General features: G+C 40.0%; 1 protein-coding gene and 3 non-coding genes across 11 annotated transcripts in view; all 4 read right to left on the reverse strand.

Annotated features, from left to right (window-relative positions):
• Tex14 (testis expressed 14, intercellular bridge forming factor) overlaps window positions 1–16,766 on the reverse strand; it is a 103,220-nt gene that overhangs the window by 75,941 nt on the left and 10,513 nt on the right. For all 8 annotated transcript variants that reach the window (XM_078042317.1, XM_078042318.1, XM_078042323.1 and 5 more), the window contains one exon: window positions 1,348–1,484. In XM_078042317.1, the coding sequence (XP_077898443.1) occupies window positions 1,348–1,483 (136 nt within the window). In that variant the 5' untranslated portion in view covers window position 1,484. The remainder of the gene's footprint in view (window positions 1–1,347; window positions 1,485–16,766) is intronic.
• Window positions 6,051–6,214, reverse strand: LOC120884697 (U1 spliceosomal RNA). Its single transcript, XR_005727115.1, has one exon. It is a non-coding gene; the product is annotated as a U1 spliceosomal RNA (small nuclear RNA).
• LOC144376577 (U1 spliceosomal RNA) lies at window positions 11,324–11,487 on the reverse strand. Its single transcript, XR_013437160.1, has one exon. It is a non-coding gene; the product is annotated as a U1 spliceosomal RNA (small nuclear RNA).
• On the reverse strand, window positions 12,531–12,694 carry LOC120884708 (U1 spliceosomal RNA). The gene has a single exon (XR_005727119.2). It is a non-coding gene; the product is annotated as a U1 spliceosomal RNA (small nuclear RNA).

Raw genomic sequence — 16,766 nt, forward strand, 5'->3', positions numbered from 1 at the left:
GATTAATTGATTAATTTTTTTATTAGTTTGACAAGTGCTGGGGATTATAACCAGGGGCATTTTACCATTGTGCTACATCCCCAGTCCTTTAATTTTTTTTTTAAATTTTGAGACAGGGTCTAAGTTGCCCAGGCTGGCCTCAACTTGTGATTCTCTTGCCTTAGCCTCCCAAGTCTCTGACATGACAGGTGTGTACCACTGTACCTAGTCCAAGGATCATTTTAGCCATCTCATAAGAAGATCTGCATTAGAGGGGGAATGTGTTACTCCTGTTTTCCACTTTTGAACTTTACACATAATTCCCAGACACAGATGAAGTCCTGTTTCATATCCAATTATACCTGTTAACCCCATCCATACTCCAATTAAACATCAATAATTTATTTATTTATTGTTGGGCACAGTGGCATAAGCCTGTAATTCTAGCAACTTGAGAGGCTGAGGCAAAAGGATCACAAGTTCAAAGCCAGCCTCAGAATTTGGGAAGGCCCTAAATTTAGCAAAATTAAAAAGGCCTGGGGGGCTGGGGTTGTGGCTCAGTGGCAGAGAGCTTGCCTAGCATGCATGAAGCACTGGATTGGATTCTCAGCACCACATACAAATAATTAAAATAAAGGTCCATCAACAACTTTTAAAAAATTTTAAAAAAGGGCTGGGATGTAGCTCAGTGGTAAAGAGACCCTCACTACAATCTGCAGTATACTGCTCCCTGAAAAATAAAGGGGGGGGGGCAGAAGAACAGCCTCCAAACAGGATTTAAGGCCTCCACTACTGAATAAAGACTGCATTGGTAGTCATTCCTAAATTAACTACTGGATTTCCCTTAGTATTTACTCATAGTTTTACAATGTCCCTAGATTTTCTTTAAACACTATTCAGAAATGTTGACTAAAGCCACTTTATATACCTATAAAGCTAGCTACTTGAAAGGATGAGGGAGAAGATCCAAAATTCAAGGCCAGTCTGGGTAACTTAGCAAGACCACATCTAAAAATAAAAAATAAAAAGAGGTGGCTGGGCACAGTGGTGCATGCCTGTGATCCCAGCAGCTCAGGAGGCTGAAAATGAAGGATTGTAAGTTCAAAATCAGCCTCAGTAACTTGGCAAGGCCCTAAGCAACTTAGTGAGACCTTGTCTCAAAATAAAAAATAAAAAGGGCTGGGATATGACTCAGTCCCAGGTGCCCCTGGGTTCAATTCCTTGTACCAAATATATAAGTAAATAAATAAAAATAAAAAGAGGCAGAGATGTAGTTCACTGGTAGATCACCCCTGGGTTCAATTCCCAGTACCAAAAAAAAGAAAAAGTAGATTAAATTGCCCCTGCTATTTTTAACATAGTACTTACCTTTCTTAAGAATTTTTTTCACTTTCACATAGTTCCCTTGTTTGACATATTCATGAAGCTGAGCTTCCAAGGAGTCATTTCTTAAGGTACCAAGCCGAACAGGACAGGGGACTGGAAGATGAATGGCCCGAGACATCCTGTTTCAAAAGAGAGCATACTTATTCTAACTGAACCAAAAATACAAAGAAGCAAAATAGATTCTTTATATTTGGAAACCTGTTCACCTTCATTAATACAATTGTTCCTAAGTATCCAAAGGGGACTGGCTCCCTGCAGATAACAAAATCCACATATGTGGGCTGGGGTTATGGCTCAGCGGTAGAGCACTGACCTTGCATATGCAAGGCCATGAGTTAGATCCTCAGCGCCACAAAAAAATAAATAAAACAAAGGTACTGTGTCCAATTATAACTAAAAAATAAATATTAAAAAAAATCCACAGATGCTCATGTCCCCTACATAAAATGGCACAGTACTTGTGTATAACCTACGTGCATCCTCCTGGTAGTTTTGTTGGGGGAGGGGTAGGGGGTTACTGGGGATTTAACCCAGGGGAACTTAACCACTGAGCCACATCCCCAGCTCTTATTATTTTTTATTTTGAGACTAAGTTGCTTAGGGCCTTGCTAATTTGCTGAGGCTGGCCTGGCCTTGAATTTAGGATCCTCTTGCCTCAAACTCCCAAGTGGCTAGAATTCTCTCAGTATACTTTAAACCACCTCTAGATTATCTAGAACAACTAATACAATGTGAATCTATGTAAATAGTTATTATACTGTATTGTTTAGAAAACAATAATAATAATAATAATATTATTAATAAGCCTGTATAAATTTAGTACAGATGCAAGTTTTTAAAACTATTTTCTAGGGGCTAGGGATGTAGCTCAGTGGTAGAACACTTGCCTGGCATGCATGAAGCCTTGAATTTCATTTCGAGCACCACAAAAATAAATAATTTTCTATACAAGGTTGGTTGAATATAAGGATGTAGAATTCATGAATTCAGAGGGTCAACTGTAATGAAGAGGATTTTAGGGGAACAATTACAGAAACTCTATGAGATTAATGTTTATGCTCAATGTTACTGTTTTTTGTTTGTTTGCTGTTGTTGCTTTGGTACTGGGAAATGAAGCAAGGATACATTTATCAATAAGCTACATTCCTAGCCCTTTATTTTTATTTTAAGACAGGGTATCCCTAAGTCACTTAGAGCCTCACTAAGTTGCTGAGACTAGTCTCAAACTTTCAATCCTTCTACCTCAGTCTCTCGAGCTGATAGGATTACAAGCATGTACCATTGTGTCTGCCATTAATGTTATTTATTGTTAAAGAATAGGGGTTGGGGATATAGCTCATTTGGTAGAGTGCTTGCCTCACATGCACAAGGCCCTGGGTTCAATCCCCAGCACCAAAAAAAAAAAAAAAAAAAAAAAAAAGAATTGACCCAGGTGAGTTGCTGCAGGCTGGTAATCCCAGAATGTGGGAGGCTGAGGCAGGATGATTTTAAGTTTGAGGCCATGGGCTGGGGATGTGGCGCGCTTGCCTGGCATGCGTGCGGCCCGGGTTCGATCCTCAGCACCACATACCATCAAAGATGTTGTGTCCGCCGAGAACTAAAAAATAAATATTAAAAAAAAAATATTTATTTAAAAAAAAAAAAAAGTTTGAGGCCAGCTTGGGCAAGTTAGCAAGATCCTGTCTCAAAATAAAATTTAAAAAGTACTGAGACTGCTGGATGTGGTTGCACATGCCTGTGATCCTGCAGCTCAGGATGCTGAGGAAGGAGGATCCCAAATTCAAAGCCAGCCTCAGCAATTTAGCAAGAACCTAAGCAATTCAGTGAGACCCTGTTTCTAAAATATAAATATAGATAGACAGACAGATAGATACAGATAGATAGATAGATTTGTGTGTGTGTGTGTGTGTGTGTGTGTGTGTGTGTGTGTATGTCTGTGTGTGTTGCTGGAGATTGAACCCAGGGCCTTGTACATGCAAGGAAAGCACTCTACCAACTGAGTTATATCTCCAGTCCCCTAAATTTTTTTCAAAATGGCTGGGGAAGTTGCATAGTGGTTACATGTTCCTGGGTTCAATAGCCGGTACCAAAAAAAAAAAAGGACTGGGATGTAGCTCAGTCATCTCCATAGCAGGCCTTGAACTTGGGAACTTGGGATCCTTTTTCTTAGCCTCCGAGTCATTGGGATTACAGACATGTGCCTCCCTCCTTCTGTCACAGGATGAAGCAGCAAGAAGGCCCTCTTCAGAAGCTGGTCCCTCCAACTTGGTCTTCACAGCTTCCAGAACTGTGAGAAATAAACTTCTCTACTACAAATAACTAGTTTTCAGACATTTCAACATAGCAGCACACTTCAACATAGCAGCACAAAATGGGCTAAGACATCTACTATGTGTTTCAAATGTGACAGGTAATGAGTAAAACACCTAAAATTAGATCATTGCTACCACAATGTTTATAGTCTTGCAAGGCAGATAAGTGGCAATGTGTTATGTTCTACAGACAATAAGACAACTAAATGCTATTCACATAAATCCTCAAGAATGGACCTCAAGGGCTTCAAGCTATGTGGGGAAGCACAGAAGGTATGAAATGAGGTGAAGTAAAAGAAAAAGTCAAAAAGACATACATTTAATGGATCTTCAGCCAGGAGGCTCAGGGATTGTAGGTTACTGAAAAGTAACACTTTTGGGGGGTGTGGGGGGTACTAGGATTGAACCCAGGGTGCTCTAACATAAGGTACATTCCCAGCTAGTTATATTTTTGATTTTGGGACAAGGTCTTGCTAAATTGCTGAGGCTGACCTTGAATTTGTGATCCTCCTGCCTCAGCCTCCTAAACACTAGAATTAGCAACTGTGACATAGCAACCAACTGAGAAGTAACACTTCCTTGATTTATCCAGGGACTAAATGTGGAAAGTACTAAATTAAGTTTTTTATTTTTTTGGTATCTGTTAATATCCATGTCACTGACTACAAGCAGTATTCTAGTAATCCAACAGCATCACAACTTTTTTTTTTTGTTGTTACTAGGGATTGAATTCAGGGGTGTTTACATTGATCTGAGTCCCTTTTATTTTTAATTTTGAGATAGGTCTTGCTAAATTGTTCAGAGCCTCACTAAATTGCTGAAGCTGGCCTCTAACTTGCAATCTTTCTGCCTCATCCTCCCAAGGCACTGGGATTACAGGTATGCACCACCACACCTGGCATAACTTTCTCTAAAAAAAGTGCTCAGAAAATAGTTTGGTCTTAAATGCATATGAACCAAAGTTTTATAGCAAGCTGTCATTCCTCTTTTTCCCACCTTCTTCCTTTTCTTTTTCCAGGTATTAGAAAATCACTTTTTTTTTTTTTTTAAAGAGAGAGTGAGAGGAGAGGAGAGAGAGAAGAGAATTTCCAACATTTTTTATTTTTTAGTTCTCGGCGGACACATCTTTGTTGGTATGTGGTGCTGAGGATCGAACCTGGGCCGCACGCATGCCAGGCGAGCGCGCTACCGCTTGAGCCACATCCCCAGCCCTAGAAAATCACATTTTAATTAAAAAATTTTTTTTCAGTTGTATGTGGACTCAATGCCTTTAATTTGTTTTTATGTAATGCTAGGATCAAAACCAGTGCCTCACACTTGCTAGGCAAGTGCTCTATTACTAAGCCACAACTCCAGCCCAGAAAATGACATAGTATCATTATGATTTAGATGACTAATTGTTATGAACAAAATTGGGAGCTCTCACCCCCCCCCCATTCAAATGTTTTAACTTTCAATACCTTAGGTGTTTGTTTAGAGTGTTTGATGATGTTCAGTGATGGGGGCCTTGCCTGCAATGCATGAGGCCTGGGTTTGACTTCCAGCACTGCAACAAATAAATCAAGAAGGGAGTAGTAGAGGCTTGCCTAGAATTCATAAGGCTTTGGGTTCAATCCCCAGCCCAGTACAGATGGGAGAGGGGGAAAGTGAATAATTACAATGAGATCCTTAGGGTGGGAATGTAACACAACAACAGTGTCTTTTTCTGTTTTGTAGTACTGGGGACAGAACCCAGGGCCTCATGAATGGCAGGCAAGTGCTATACCATTGAGTCACATCTCCAGTCCCAATGACTTATGTATGTCCTTCAAAGAGGAAGGACAGCCCAGAGGCTAAGATCACAGTATGAAGAGGCAGCAAATATACAGCATCTCAGAAATCAAGGAATGAGGAACCCAACTCTGTCAGTACCTTGATCTTACTTGGGCGGTTTAAAAACTTCTTGGAGAGAAAATAAACGTCATTGTTTAATCACTCCCATCTGCAGTACTTTGTTATGGCAGTCCCTAGCAAACAAATAATTAATAATATAGGTTGTCATGTTTGAAATTAACATTTAATCATGCTCACAAAATTGTTAAAATTCACTATCATAATTACTGATAGTTTTATTTCCTCCATTTTCCTGCTTTAATCGCACAAACTGAATGAAGCAAGCACATCATCTTTGATAGAGAGGAGAAAAAAATACTAACTCAGTTTCCAATTGAGATGTAACTACAGTTTTATCCCAAGACCGCTCAGATTCACTTAACTAGATGTTCGGGGCATATTTATAACTTCTTTCCATTCTCGAACTGAAACTATGGAAAATAACCCCAAACACCCATGAAGTACGGACAGTGGTTTTTAATCTGTTCTTAACAAACAAATCAGGGGAAAGCGCGAACGCAGTCCCCCACTACCACAAATTATGCAGTCGAGTTTCCCACATTTGGGGAAATCGCAGGGGTCAGCACATCCGGAGTGCAATGGATAAGCCTCGCCCTGGGAAAACCACCTTCGTGATCATGGTATCTCCCCTGCCAGGTAAGTATGAGTTGCTTCCCACTTGTGCCACTTCACCCTCGTCCTTAACACACTACTTAGTCACGGTCAACCCAATTTCAAGTTCTTTAGGTGTTCTATTTCAAACTACACACTTCTTTATATGTTGCAGATCAAGCTACAATTTCCGGGATATTTGCTGGAAATTTTGCCGCGAGAAAAACGCTCTCAAACCAGCAATCATCGTACTCTTATCTACATATCTCCGCCTCTTTAGTGACGTCAGTTTCTCCTTCATGGCTTTCTTCCTTTCACAGTTTCCTTATGGATGAGTTGGCTCTAAGAAACCATCCCTCATTTGTCTCCAAAAGACTTCTGCAGGTGTGGCTGAAAAGATTTAAATATTCCTTGCCTTTTCGATGTCCGCAAAAATTCTGACATGAACAAGTCTTAGTCGTGCCGCTGTTGCGCTGACCAGCTTGGGAGGCCCTGGCGAGGCGGGGTATGTAGGGATGGGAGTACAGTGGGTTGTGTCAGGTCTGAACTGCTGTTTCAGATTCTCGGTCAAACCCTCAGTATGTTTCCATTTCCAAAAATTGTAAAGTGGAAATAATTCTGCCTGCCTGCCTTACACGGTTTCTGTAAGAACTGAATGAATATAAAATGCAGCTTCTAGTCTCCCGACCCCACTCAGGCCACTCTGCTTCTGGACTGGTGACAGGTATAGCACAAGCAGAACAGCATCCAGCTTGTATTTAGGAACAAACTGGCTACTTGTCCTTCTACATTTTGCTCCAAGCAAAACAATTCTTTTTATAATTTGTAATGATTATAGTATCAAAGGCTTTAGTAGTATTTTCCTTGTAGTCTCTATAAAAAAAAAAAAGGCTTTGTTTTGTTTGGTACTTTGTGGGTGTGTTCTTTTAGTTACTACAAGTGATAAATTTCCCTTATAAGTAACTTGAAAAAGGCAGAAAAGTTTTAAAAATTAAAATCAACTACACTCCAACTACAAAGTTACCACTGTTACACTTTCTTGATGTTTTGTGATAATCCCAAAATATGCATATATTTTGCCACATTCCTGTTATTCCAGCGACTTAAGAGGCTGAGGCAAGAGGATGGAGAGTTTGAGGTCCTGCCTCAAAAATTAAAATAAATAAATAAATAAATAGGGGTGGAGATGTGGCTCAGTAGTAGTAAAGTACACCTGGATTTAATCCCTGGTTCCAAAAAAACAAAAACAACAGGGAAATAGATTATTAATCAAACAACAATCATATAAAAATGATTAATAACAAAAAATTAGGAGCTGGATGTGCTGGGGTTGATCCCCAGCATGGGGGAGGGAGGAAAGGAAAATTTTATTCCATGAGGTTAAGAGGAAAAAACTTATGAGATGGTGTTATATCATGACTGCAATTTTGTAAAAATGTGAAGCCTTAAGGGAAATTACTGAAGGCAAACTCACTGAAATGATAACAAATGTCGCTGATTTTATACCCAGTGACAGACTAAATCCTTTCAGAAATATTGTTAAGGGGCTGGGGTTGTGGCTCAGTGGTACAGCGCTTGCCTAGCATGCAGGAGGCACTGGGTTCGATCCTCAGCACCACGTAAAAAAAATAAATAAATAAAAATAAAGGTATTGTGTCCATATACAACTAAAAATATTAAAAAAAGAAATATTGTTAAACTGTTTTTGCTTCCCAGTGAGACCACATCAAAATTGTTTTTTGGGTTTTTTTTTTTTTGTACTAGGAATTGAACTCAGGGGCACTCAACCACCGAACACATCCCCAGCCCTATTTTGTATTTTATTTAGAGACAGGGTCTCATTTAGTTACATAGGCCCCAAATAGGAATAGATGAAGGAACACAATTCCTCAGTACAACGTTTTTTGGAGAGTTGACATATATCTAGGGAAGGACAACACCGGCAGGCACACTGCATTTCTCTGAGATCACTGCTGCCCAGAAATACAATAAGGGTGGCATATATACTCCAGAATTTTTTTTTCCAGTGATGAGGATTGAACCAGGACCTTATGCATGCTAGGCAAGAAATGCTACCTCTAAGCCAGACCAATACTCAGTAATTTTTAAAAGCTGAGTCTTATTTTATAAAACTTCTTAAGGTCCAGATGTGGTTTGTAATCTCAGAGACTCTGGAGGCTGAGGCAGGAGATCTCAAGTTCAAAGCTAGCCTCAGCAACTTAGTGAGGCCCTAAGAAACTCTGTGGACCTTGTCTTTAAATAAAATACAAAAAAGGGTTGGGGATATGGTTCAGTGGTTAATTACCCCTGAGTTCAATCCTTGATGCCAAAAAAACAAAAAACAACTCCATAAGGCAGGTGTGGCTTGTTCAGAAAGTCCATAATGCCAATATAACTGAATCTATAAATGTCTATTACTAAGAAAGCATGAAAAACTCTATGGCCACTCTCTGGACCTTGAGGGGCAAACCCATCCATTCATTGTTTATGTGTTTTTTTTTTGTTGTTTTGTTTTATTTTTTTGGCTGTGTGTTTTCATTTTTTGTACTGAGGACTGAACCCAAAGGTGCTTAACCACTGAACCACATCTCTACCCTTTTTATATTTTATTTTGAGACAAGGTCTCACTAAGTTGTTTGGAGGCCTCACTTAGTTGCTGAGGCTAGCCCTGAACTTGTGATTCTCTTGCCTCAGCCTCCCAAGTCTCTGGGATTACAGGCATGTGCCACTGTGCCTGGCTACCCATTCACTCTCAACACACTGCCCTGGGCCTATATTTCTGTCAAAGGCTCTGCATTACAAATCACAGTAATTTTTTAGACATTTGCTAGATACCCTCATCCAAAAAATGTGACCCAGATCACCTTACATCTATCATCTCATCATTGATTACTTTCCTAATTTTATTCCAGAAGGCTTAATTTCACCTGAGGAAAATAACATTTTGGTTGTTTTGATAGTATCCATGAATACCTGGCTGGCCACAGTTCTGAGGCCTCTATAACTATTTATTTATGTCCCCAATAGCTTTGACCTCACATGCTTTTTTTTTTTTTGCCAAGGAATTCTTTCTGATGACCATATACCTACTCCATATTTTCTCTATTTGCCAAGCATTCTTGAAATTCTGAGTGCTGCTAATGAAAATCATCTGCCTTTGAGTCATTACTTATATGAGGTGCATACTTCTCATTTACTCATAGCCACAGTATTATGAGCAATGGGGATGTTATGAGGAATAATGCAGTAATAAACATGATCACCATCTATAAGGCAAGCGGACTTGCCAGAGCTGCATTAAAATAACAGATGCATTCAGGATTTTTTGTTTGTTTGGCACTGATGATGGAACCCAGGGGGAGTTTACCACTGAACTACGTCCCCAGACCTTTTTACTTTTAGAGAGGGTCTCACTAATTACTGAGGCTGTCCTTGAACTTGGAATCCTGGTTCTTCAGCCTCCTGAGTCATTGAATTATAGGCATGCATCACTGCACTCAACGCACAGTCTATCTTGTGATTTAGTTGATGAAAAGATGAATATATCCTATTATTACGTATAAAATATTTTCTTCTACCTAAAAATTATTTTCTGAGTTTTTAAAAATTATTTTTAGCTGTAGATGGACACAATACCTTTACTTTGCTTATTTATGTGGTGCTGGGGATCAAACCCAATGCCTCTCATATGCTAGGGAAGTGCTCTACCAATGAGCCACAACAATAGCCCTCTTTTCTGATTAGAAACCCCTAGGCTTATGGTATCTAATGGATAAACCTTCCCTAGATTCGGTAGGAATCCAAATGGATCCCAGGTAGCTTCACAAGAGGAATAGTTCAAATACACTTTTTCCAGGTAGATGAAGGGCAGGGCATTCCAGCAAAACCAAGCCTGTGAATTTACAGAAGTAACACAAGGTTTTCTTTCTGCAGTATAAAAAGGTGGCAATAATGGCGCAGTGGCCCATGCCTATAATTACAACAACACAGAAGGCTGAGTCAAGAGGATTGCAAGTTTTGGGCGGGCCTAAGCAATTTAGTAAGACCCTGTCTCAAAATAAAAGGGATGGGGAGTGTAGCTCATAGGTAAATCATCCCTGTACCAGAAACAAAACAAAAATCCAGCCAGATAAAGTTATTAAAAAAAAAAAAAAAAACTTGTCCACTAGAATATGTGGCCAACATTTAACACTTTTACTACTGGCAATTGAACCCAGAACTTCATACATGCTAGGTAAGGACCCTAGCCAGGGACAGTAGCCCTCCAATGTAATCCCAGCCACTGGGGAGGCTGAACCTGAAGGATCCCAAGTTCAAAGCCAGTCTCCGCAATTTAGCAAAGACACTCTAAAAATAAAAAAGGCTTTGGGATATGTCTCAGTGGTTATGCACCCCTGGGTTCAATTCCCAGTACACAAAAAATAAAATAAATAAATGCATTTTGAGGCTGGGTTTCTAAACTTCCCAGTCTGGCCTAAAAATTGTGGTCCTCCTAGCCCCATCAAAATGAAGTGAGGGGGGCTGGGGATGTGGCTCAAGCAGTAGCTTGCTCGCCTGGCATGCATGCCGCGGGGTTCAATCCTCAGAACCACATACAAACAAAGATGTTGTGTCCGCCAAAAAAATAAATATTGAAAAATTCTCTTTCTCTCTCTCTCTTAAAAAAAAAAAAAATGAAGTGAGGGGCTGGGATTAAAACTCAGTGGTAGAGTGATTGCCTAGCATTTGTGAGGCCGCCACGGTTCATTTCTTAGTACCATATTAAAAATAAAGATATGTGTCCACCTACAACTAAAATAAATTTTAAATTTTGTAAAGTGACCAAATTTTAAAATCTGAAATTAATTTTAACACTATATCATCTCAATGTATACCAAGCGAGGGGAAAAAAAAAGCTGACCCAAACACTATTTACATTGTATGAAAAAAATTATTAAATTCATCTGCAATAGATACGAATGAACATGGGCCTGTAATAAGTAATACACCACTTTCATTAGGTTGCTGATGGTCCTTTATTGAGATGCGGTGGTGATACTCAAATCTCTGAGCTTTTCGCATGTAAAGTAAGAACCGTGCAATACTGCATTCTCTAAAGAAAAAAAGAAAAACCACACACACGAAAACATAACTAAATTCTACACTTTGGAAACCGGAAATACCAGGGGAAAGCGCGAACGCAGTCCCCCACTACCACAAATTATGCAGTCGAGTTTCCCGCATTTGGGGAAATCGCAGGGGTCAGCACATCCGGAGTGCAATGGATAAGCCTCGCCCTGGGAAAACCACCTTCGTGATCATGGTATCTCCCCTGCCAGGTAAGTATGAGCTCAAACTATCCCTGACACTCCCCACTGCCTTGCACACCACTGTACGATTCGGGTCAATACTGAATAGGCTCTAGATGGGCTGTATCAACACACTGAAATCCCCATATTTGGATCTGCTCACGTTCACACTGCATTTCTCTATTATTGCTGATAGAAATGATATGATAGAAAGATGATTTCCAGGGATTCCGCTTCCAAAATGCACTGAATATCTAATCTACATACTCCGCCTCCTGGCTTTACGTCACGCGCAGGCCGGGTCCGTGATCGCGAAAAATTGCGTTGCTTTTGGTCCACCGCTGCACAACATTCTGGGCCAGCTTCCAAACATCAGTTCCTCCTGTTTGGATTGTCCTAAATGACACCTATCGGGCTATTTTTCTGACCAGAAATCCATCTCTCTCCTAACTTTTGGCGTAGTCGAAAGCCTTCCGATCTCCCTATGAGGACAGGACACCCTGAGCAAAAGAACGTCAAGGAGCCAACTTCATACTGAGATACGGACGTTCTACACCATTCCAACATCACTTCCTCCTATTTTAATAGGGAGCACACACCATGCTAGCGGGATGTATGGCAAGAGTAGGAGCATTATGGTGTTGTTTGGAGGTGCTGGGCCCCCATACTTTAGGCGCGTGCTCTATCATTACACTGATATCCCAGTCTGCAAAATCCAATCTTCGCATTGCATTCCTCTATTTAAACATCTTTTTATACCGCCTGCCTCTAAGCTTCTAACCTCTGAACCTGTTCCTCGCCTTGTAAATAAGAATTACTGATACTGAAGTTCTTCCGAGAGTTGAACCACATTTCCTAATGAAAACTCCAAAGTAAACTAAAAAATCCACTATCAGCCATTTAAGAAAGTCCTCCTAGCTTCTAAGGGATAAGAATCAAAGCACCTCGAGTACGTAGTAGAGACACTAACTTACAATTACACAAAAAACTGACGTCCAAGAAAAAGAATCAATATCAGCCTGAATAACCTCAGGAACTCAACTACTGAACAAGCATGTTCCTGACTTTGAACAAACAAGTACAGGGGAGAGCGCGAACGCAGTCCCCCACTACCACAAGTTATGCAGTCGAGTTTCCCGCATTTGGGGAAATCGCAGGGGTCAGCACATCCGGAGTGCAATGGATAAGCCTCGCCCTGGGAAAACCACCTTCGTGATCATGGTATCTCCCCTGCCAGGTAAGTATGAGTTGGAGAGGCTGAAGCCTTCACAGCCAGGTGTACACTGCACTATACACGTAGGGTGGTAACATAAGCGTTCACCTTAAAGCTCCATATCATGACACAAATGACTTCCAAACACTTTCTGAAACTAGCAGTCTCAGAAATTCCCCAAACTACACTCCAAGAAACAACAAACATATAAGAAACTTTTCCCAGTTTGCACCGGATGTTCATCTACATATTACCCGCCTCTGTGGATGATGTCAGACGGGCAGGGAACTTAGATCCCTCACTCGGAATCCATGCTTCCTATAGCCTTGAGAGGACAAAAAGCAGGCCTACTAGCATATGATAACTTTTCCTGTTTCGTCTTCTTTCCTGCTAGAGCACAATGAGCATTTTTTCCCTTTTTAATTCTTCTTTCTTCTTCCCCCTCTCCCTCCCCTATACCAGGAGACTGGGAATTGAACACAGGGGCATTCAACCAGAGCTATATCCACAGCCCTATTTATTATTTTAAGACAGGGTCTCACTATAGTTCCCAGGTTGGCCTCAAACTTGTGATCCTCCTGCCTTGGCCTCCTGCATAGCTGGGACTACAGGTGTGCAGCACCGAACCTTGCCACATTCTCTTTTATGAGCAGAAATATGAATCATATTTAATAGTAATAACAACAAAATCAGTAAATGATAGTAGAAGTGGCCCATTTTACTCATTCATTGAACAAGCATGTGCTGCATTTCTATTATTGAGGATATTAAGAATGAAAGTTAATTCTTGCTTCCAAAGAACACAGAGGCTCTGCCAAGCATGGTGGAGCATGCCTGTAATCCCAGCAACTCCAGAAGTTGAGGCAGAAGGATCATAAGTTCAAAGCCAGCCTCAGCAACTTAGCAAGTTGTCTCAAAATAAACTTTGGGGGCTGGGTTTGTGGTTCAGTGGTAGAGAGCTTGCCTAGCATGTGTGAGACACTGGGTTCAATTCTCAGCTTCACATATAAATAAAGGTCCGTCAAAAAGTAATAAAATATTTAAAATAAATAAATAAATAGGTCTGGGGATGTGCTCAGTGGTTAAGTACCCCTGGGTTCAATCCCTGGTACCAAAAAGCAAAACAAACAAACAAACAAACAACAGCAACAAAATAACAAATAAGAGCTATGGAAAAGAAGTCATAAAGTCAAAAAAGTCTTTAACTTTTTTCAATAACCTTCATTTTTAGTCAGAATTCCTAGTTGCTCTCACTAGCTTACAATGGTTCCTTGAGGCAGAAGATCTCTGCCCAAAGATGACACAGCTTCTCACACAATGGCTCATTACTGGCAAGAGTTTACTTCTTCAGCATTTTATTTCAGCAACATCAGAGATGGCTCCCTAGAAGCCTTTTTTTTTTTTTTTCCCCCAGAACCAGGGATGGAACCTATGGCTCTGCACAGGCAAGCACTCTACCACTAAGTAATATACCCTGCACCTAGAAAGGATGACATATGAAATACATCTTAAGGAGTGGGAAAAGACAGCATAATACTATTTATGAAAGGAAAACAAAAGTTCTGGAAAGAATAAAAGGATAACTGGGATTTGGGTGGGAGATTAAGGGAATATTATGTGTGTTATTTATCTATGTTTATTTATGTATAATTAAATGTTATTTTGGCTTTGGGGGTTTTATTTGTTTATTTTTGGTTTTGGTATTAGGGATAGAACCCAGGGTCTCTTAACCACTGAGCCACATCCCTAGTGCTTTGTATTTTTTATTTTAAGACAGGGTCCTGGGCTGGGGATGTGGCTCAAGTGGTAGCACGCTCGCCTGACATGCGTGCAGCCCGGGTTCAATCCTCAGCACCACATACAAAAAAAGATGTTGTGTCCGCCGAAAACTAAAAAATAAATATTAAAATTTCTCTCTCTCTTTAAAAAAAAAAAAAAGGCAGGGTCCTGCTAAATTGCTTAGGGCCTCACTACATTACTGAGGCTGGTATTTGATATTTTAATTTTGTAATGTGCTGTATTTACTGGTGCTATTTTATACCAGTAAAGCAACAGCTTTGGAGCAAAATAGGAAAAACATATTCAACTTATTCATAAACAATATTTTGAACTGGGCCCCAAAATTATATAGTTGAGGAAGAAGAGATAATGATGCATTTTGGACATAAGGAGTAGAGAAGTTCAAACATTCCTCCTGAAGGTTCAACATTTGATGTTGCTGAAATAAAGTGCTGTAACAAATTTATTTGCTTATAGTTTTCCATGACACAGGAACCTTCATATCAAAGACCCAAAGATCCAGGGTGAAATATCCATTTTTATACTTAGGATTCTATAAATATGGAGAGCCATGTAGAAATATATTTGGAACTCAGATTCTTCTTGGCCTCTTTATGCAGCTTTATTTTGAAACTGGGTCTTGCTAAACTGTTTAGGGCTTGCTAGGCTGGTCAACTTGTGATCCTCCTGCCTCAGTAGTTGGGATTATAGGCATGCATCACTGAATCTGCTCCTTCCCTCTATGAAGCAGGACCCTTTCTGGAATGAGGGCCTAAATCTACAGTTGAACAAGACAAGATAGAAAATCTATTTATAGCCAACTTTTTGTGTGTGTGTGTCTTAGAGATTGAACTCAACCAATGAGCCATATCTCCAGCCCTATTTTGTGATTTTATTTACAGACAGGGTCTCGCTGAGTTGCTTAGCACCTCACTAAGTTGCTGAGGCTGGCTTTGAATTCACAATACTCCTGCCTCAGCCTCCCAGCCACTGGGATTTCAGGTGTGTGCCACTGTGTCCAGCTTATAGCCAACTTTTTGTGTGTGTGTGGTACCAGGGATTGAACCAGGGGCACTTTACCACTGAACTATATCCCCACCCCTTTTTATTTTATTTTATTTTTTTACATTGATATTGATAGGCCTTTGTTTTCTTTCTTTTTTCTTTTTTTTTATTGTTGGTTGTTCAAAACATTACATAGTTCTTGATATATCATATTTCACACTTTGATTCAAGTGGGTTATGAACTCCCATTTTTACCCCATATACAGATTGCGGAATCACATCAGTTACACTTCCATTAATTTACATATTGCCATACTCATGTCTGTTGTATTCTGCTGCCTTTCCTATCCTCTACTATCCCCCCCTCCCCTCCCCTCCCCTCTTCTCTACCCCCTCTACTGTAATTCATTTCTCCCCCTTGTATTATTTTTCCCTTTCCCCTCACTTCCTCTTGTATGTAATTTTGTATAACCCTGAGGGTTTCCTTCCATTTCCATGCAATTTCCCTTCTCTCTCCCTTTCCCTCCCACCTCTCATCCCTGTTTAATGTTAGTCTTCTTCTCATGCTCTTCTTCTCTACTCTGTTCTTAGTTACTCTCCTTATATCAAAGAAGACATTTGGCATTTGTTTTTTAGGGATTGGCTAGCTTCACTTAGCATAATCTGCTCTAATGCCATCCATTTCCCTCCAAATTCTATGATTTTGTCATTTTTTAATGCAGAGTAATACTCCATTGTGTATAAATGCCACATTTTTTTTTATCCATTCGTCTATTGAAGGGCATCTGGGTTGCTTCCACAGTCTTGCTATTTGAATTGTGCTGCTATGAACACCCCTTTTTAATTTTAATTAATTTTTTTGAAATAGGGATTGAACCCAGGGGTACTCAAAACCACTATGCCACATCCCCAGCTTGTAATTTGAGACAGGGTCTTACTAAGTTGCTTAGGGTCTCACTAAATTGTTGAAGCTGGCTTTGAACTTGCAATACTCCTGTCTCAGCCTCCTGAGCCACTAGAATTACAGGCATGCATCACTGAGCCTGGAGGGTATATTTTTAATATTTTATTTTTTAGTTGTAGATGGACACAATATCTTTATTTTATTTTTATGTGGTGCTGAGGATCGAACCCAGGGCCTCGAACATGCTAGACGAGTGCTCTACCGCTGAGCCACAACCCCAGCTCTGATATATATATATATATATATATATATATATTTTTTTTTAATTGATTTAGGGTCTTGCTAAGTTGCCCAGGCTAGCCTTGAATTTCTGATTCTCCTGTCTCAGCTTCCAGAGTCTTTGAAATTAAAGGCAT

The sequence above is a fragment of the Ictidomys tridecemlineatus genome, chromosome 3 (assembly GCF_052094955.1).
Source record: "Ictidomys tridecemlineatus isolate mIctTri1 chromosome 3, mIctTri1.hap1, whole genome shotgun sequence".
Taxonomy (NCBI): domain Eukaryota; kingdom Metazoa; phylum Chordata; class Mammalia; order Rodentia; family Sciuridae; genus Ictidomys; species Ictidomys tridecemlineatus.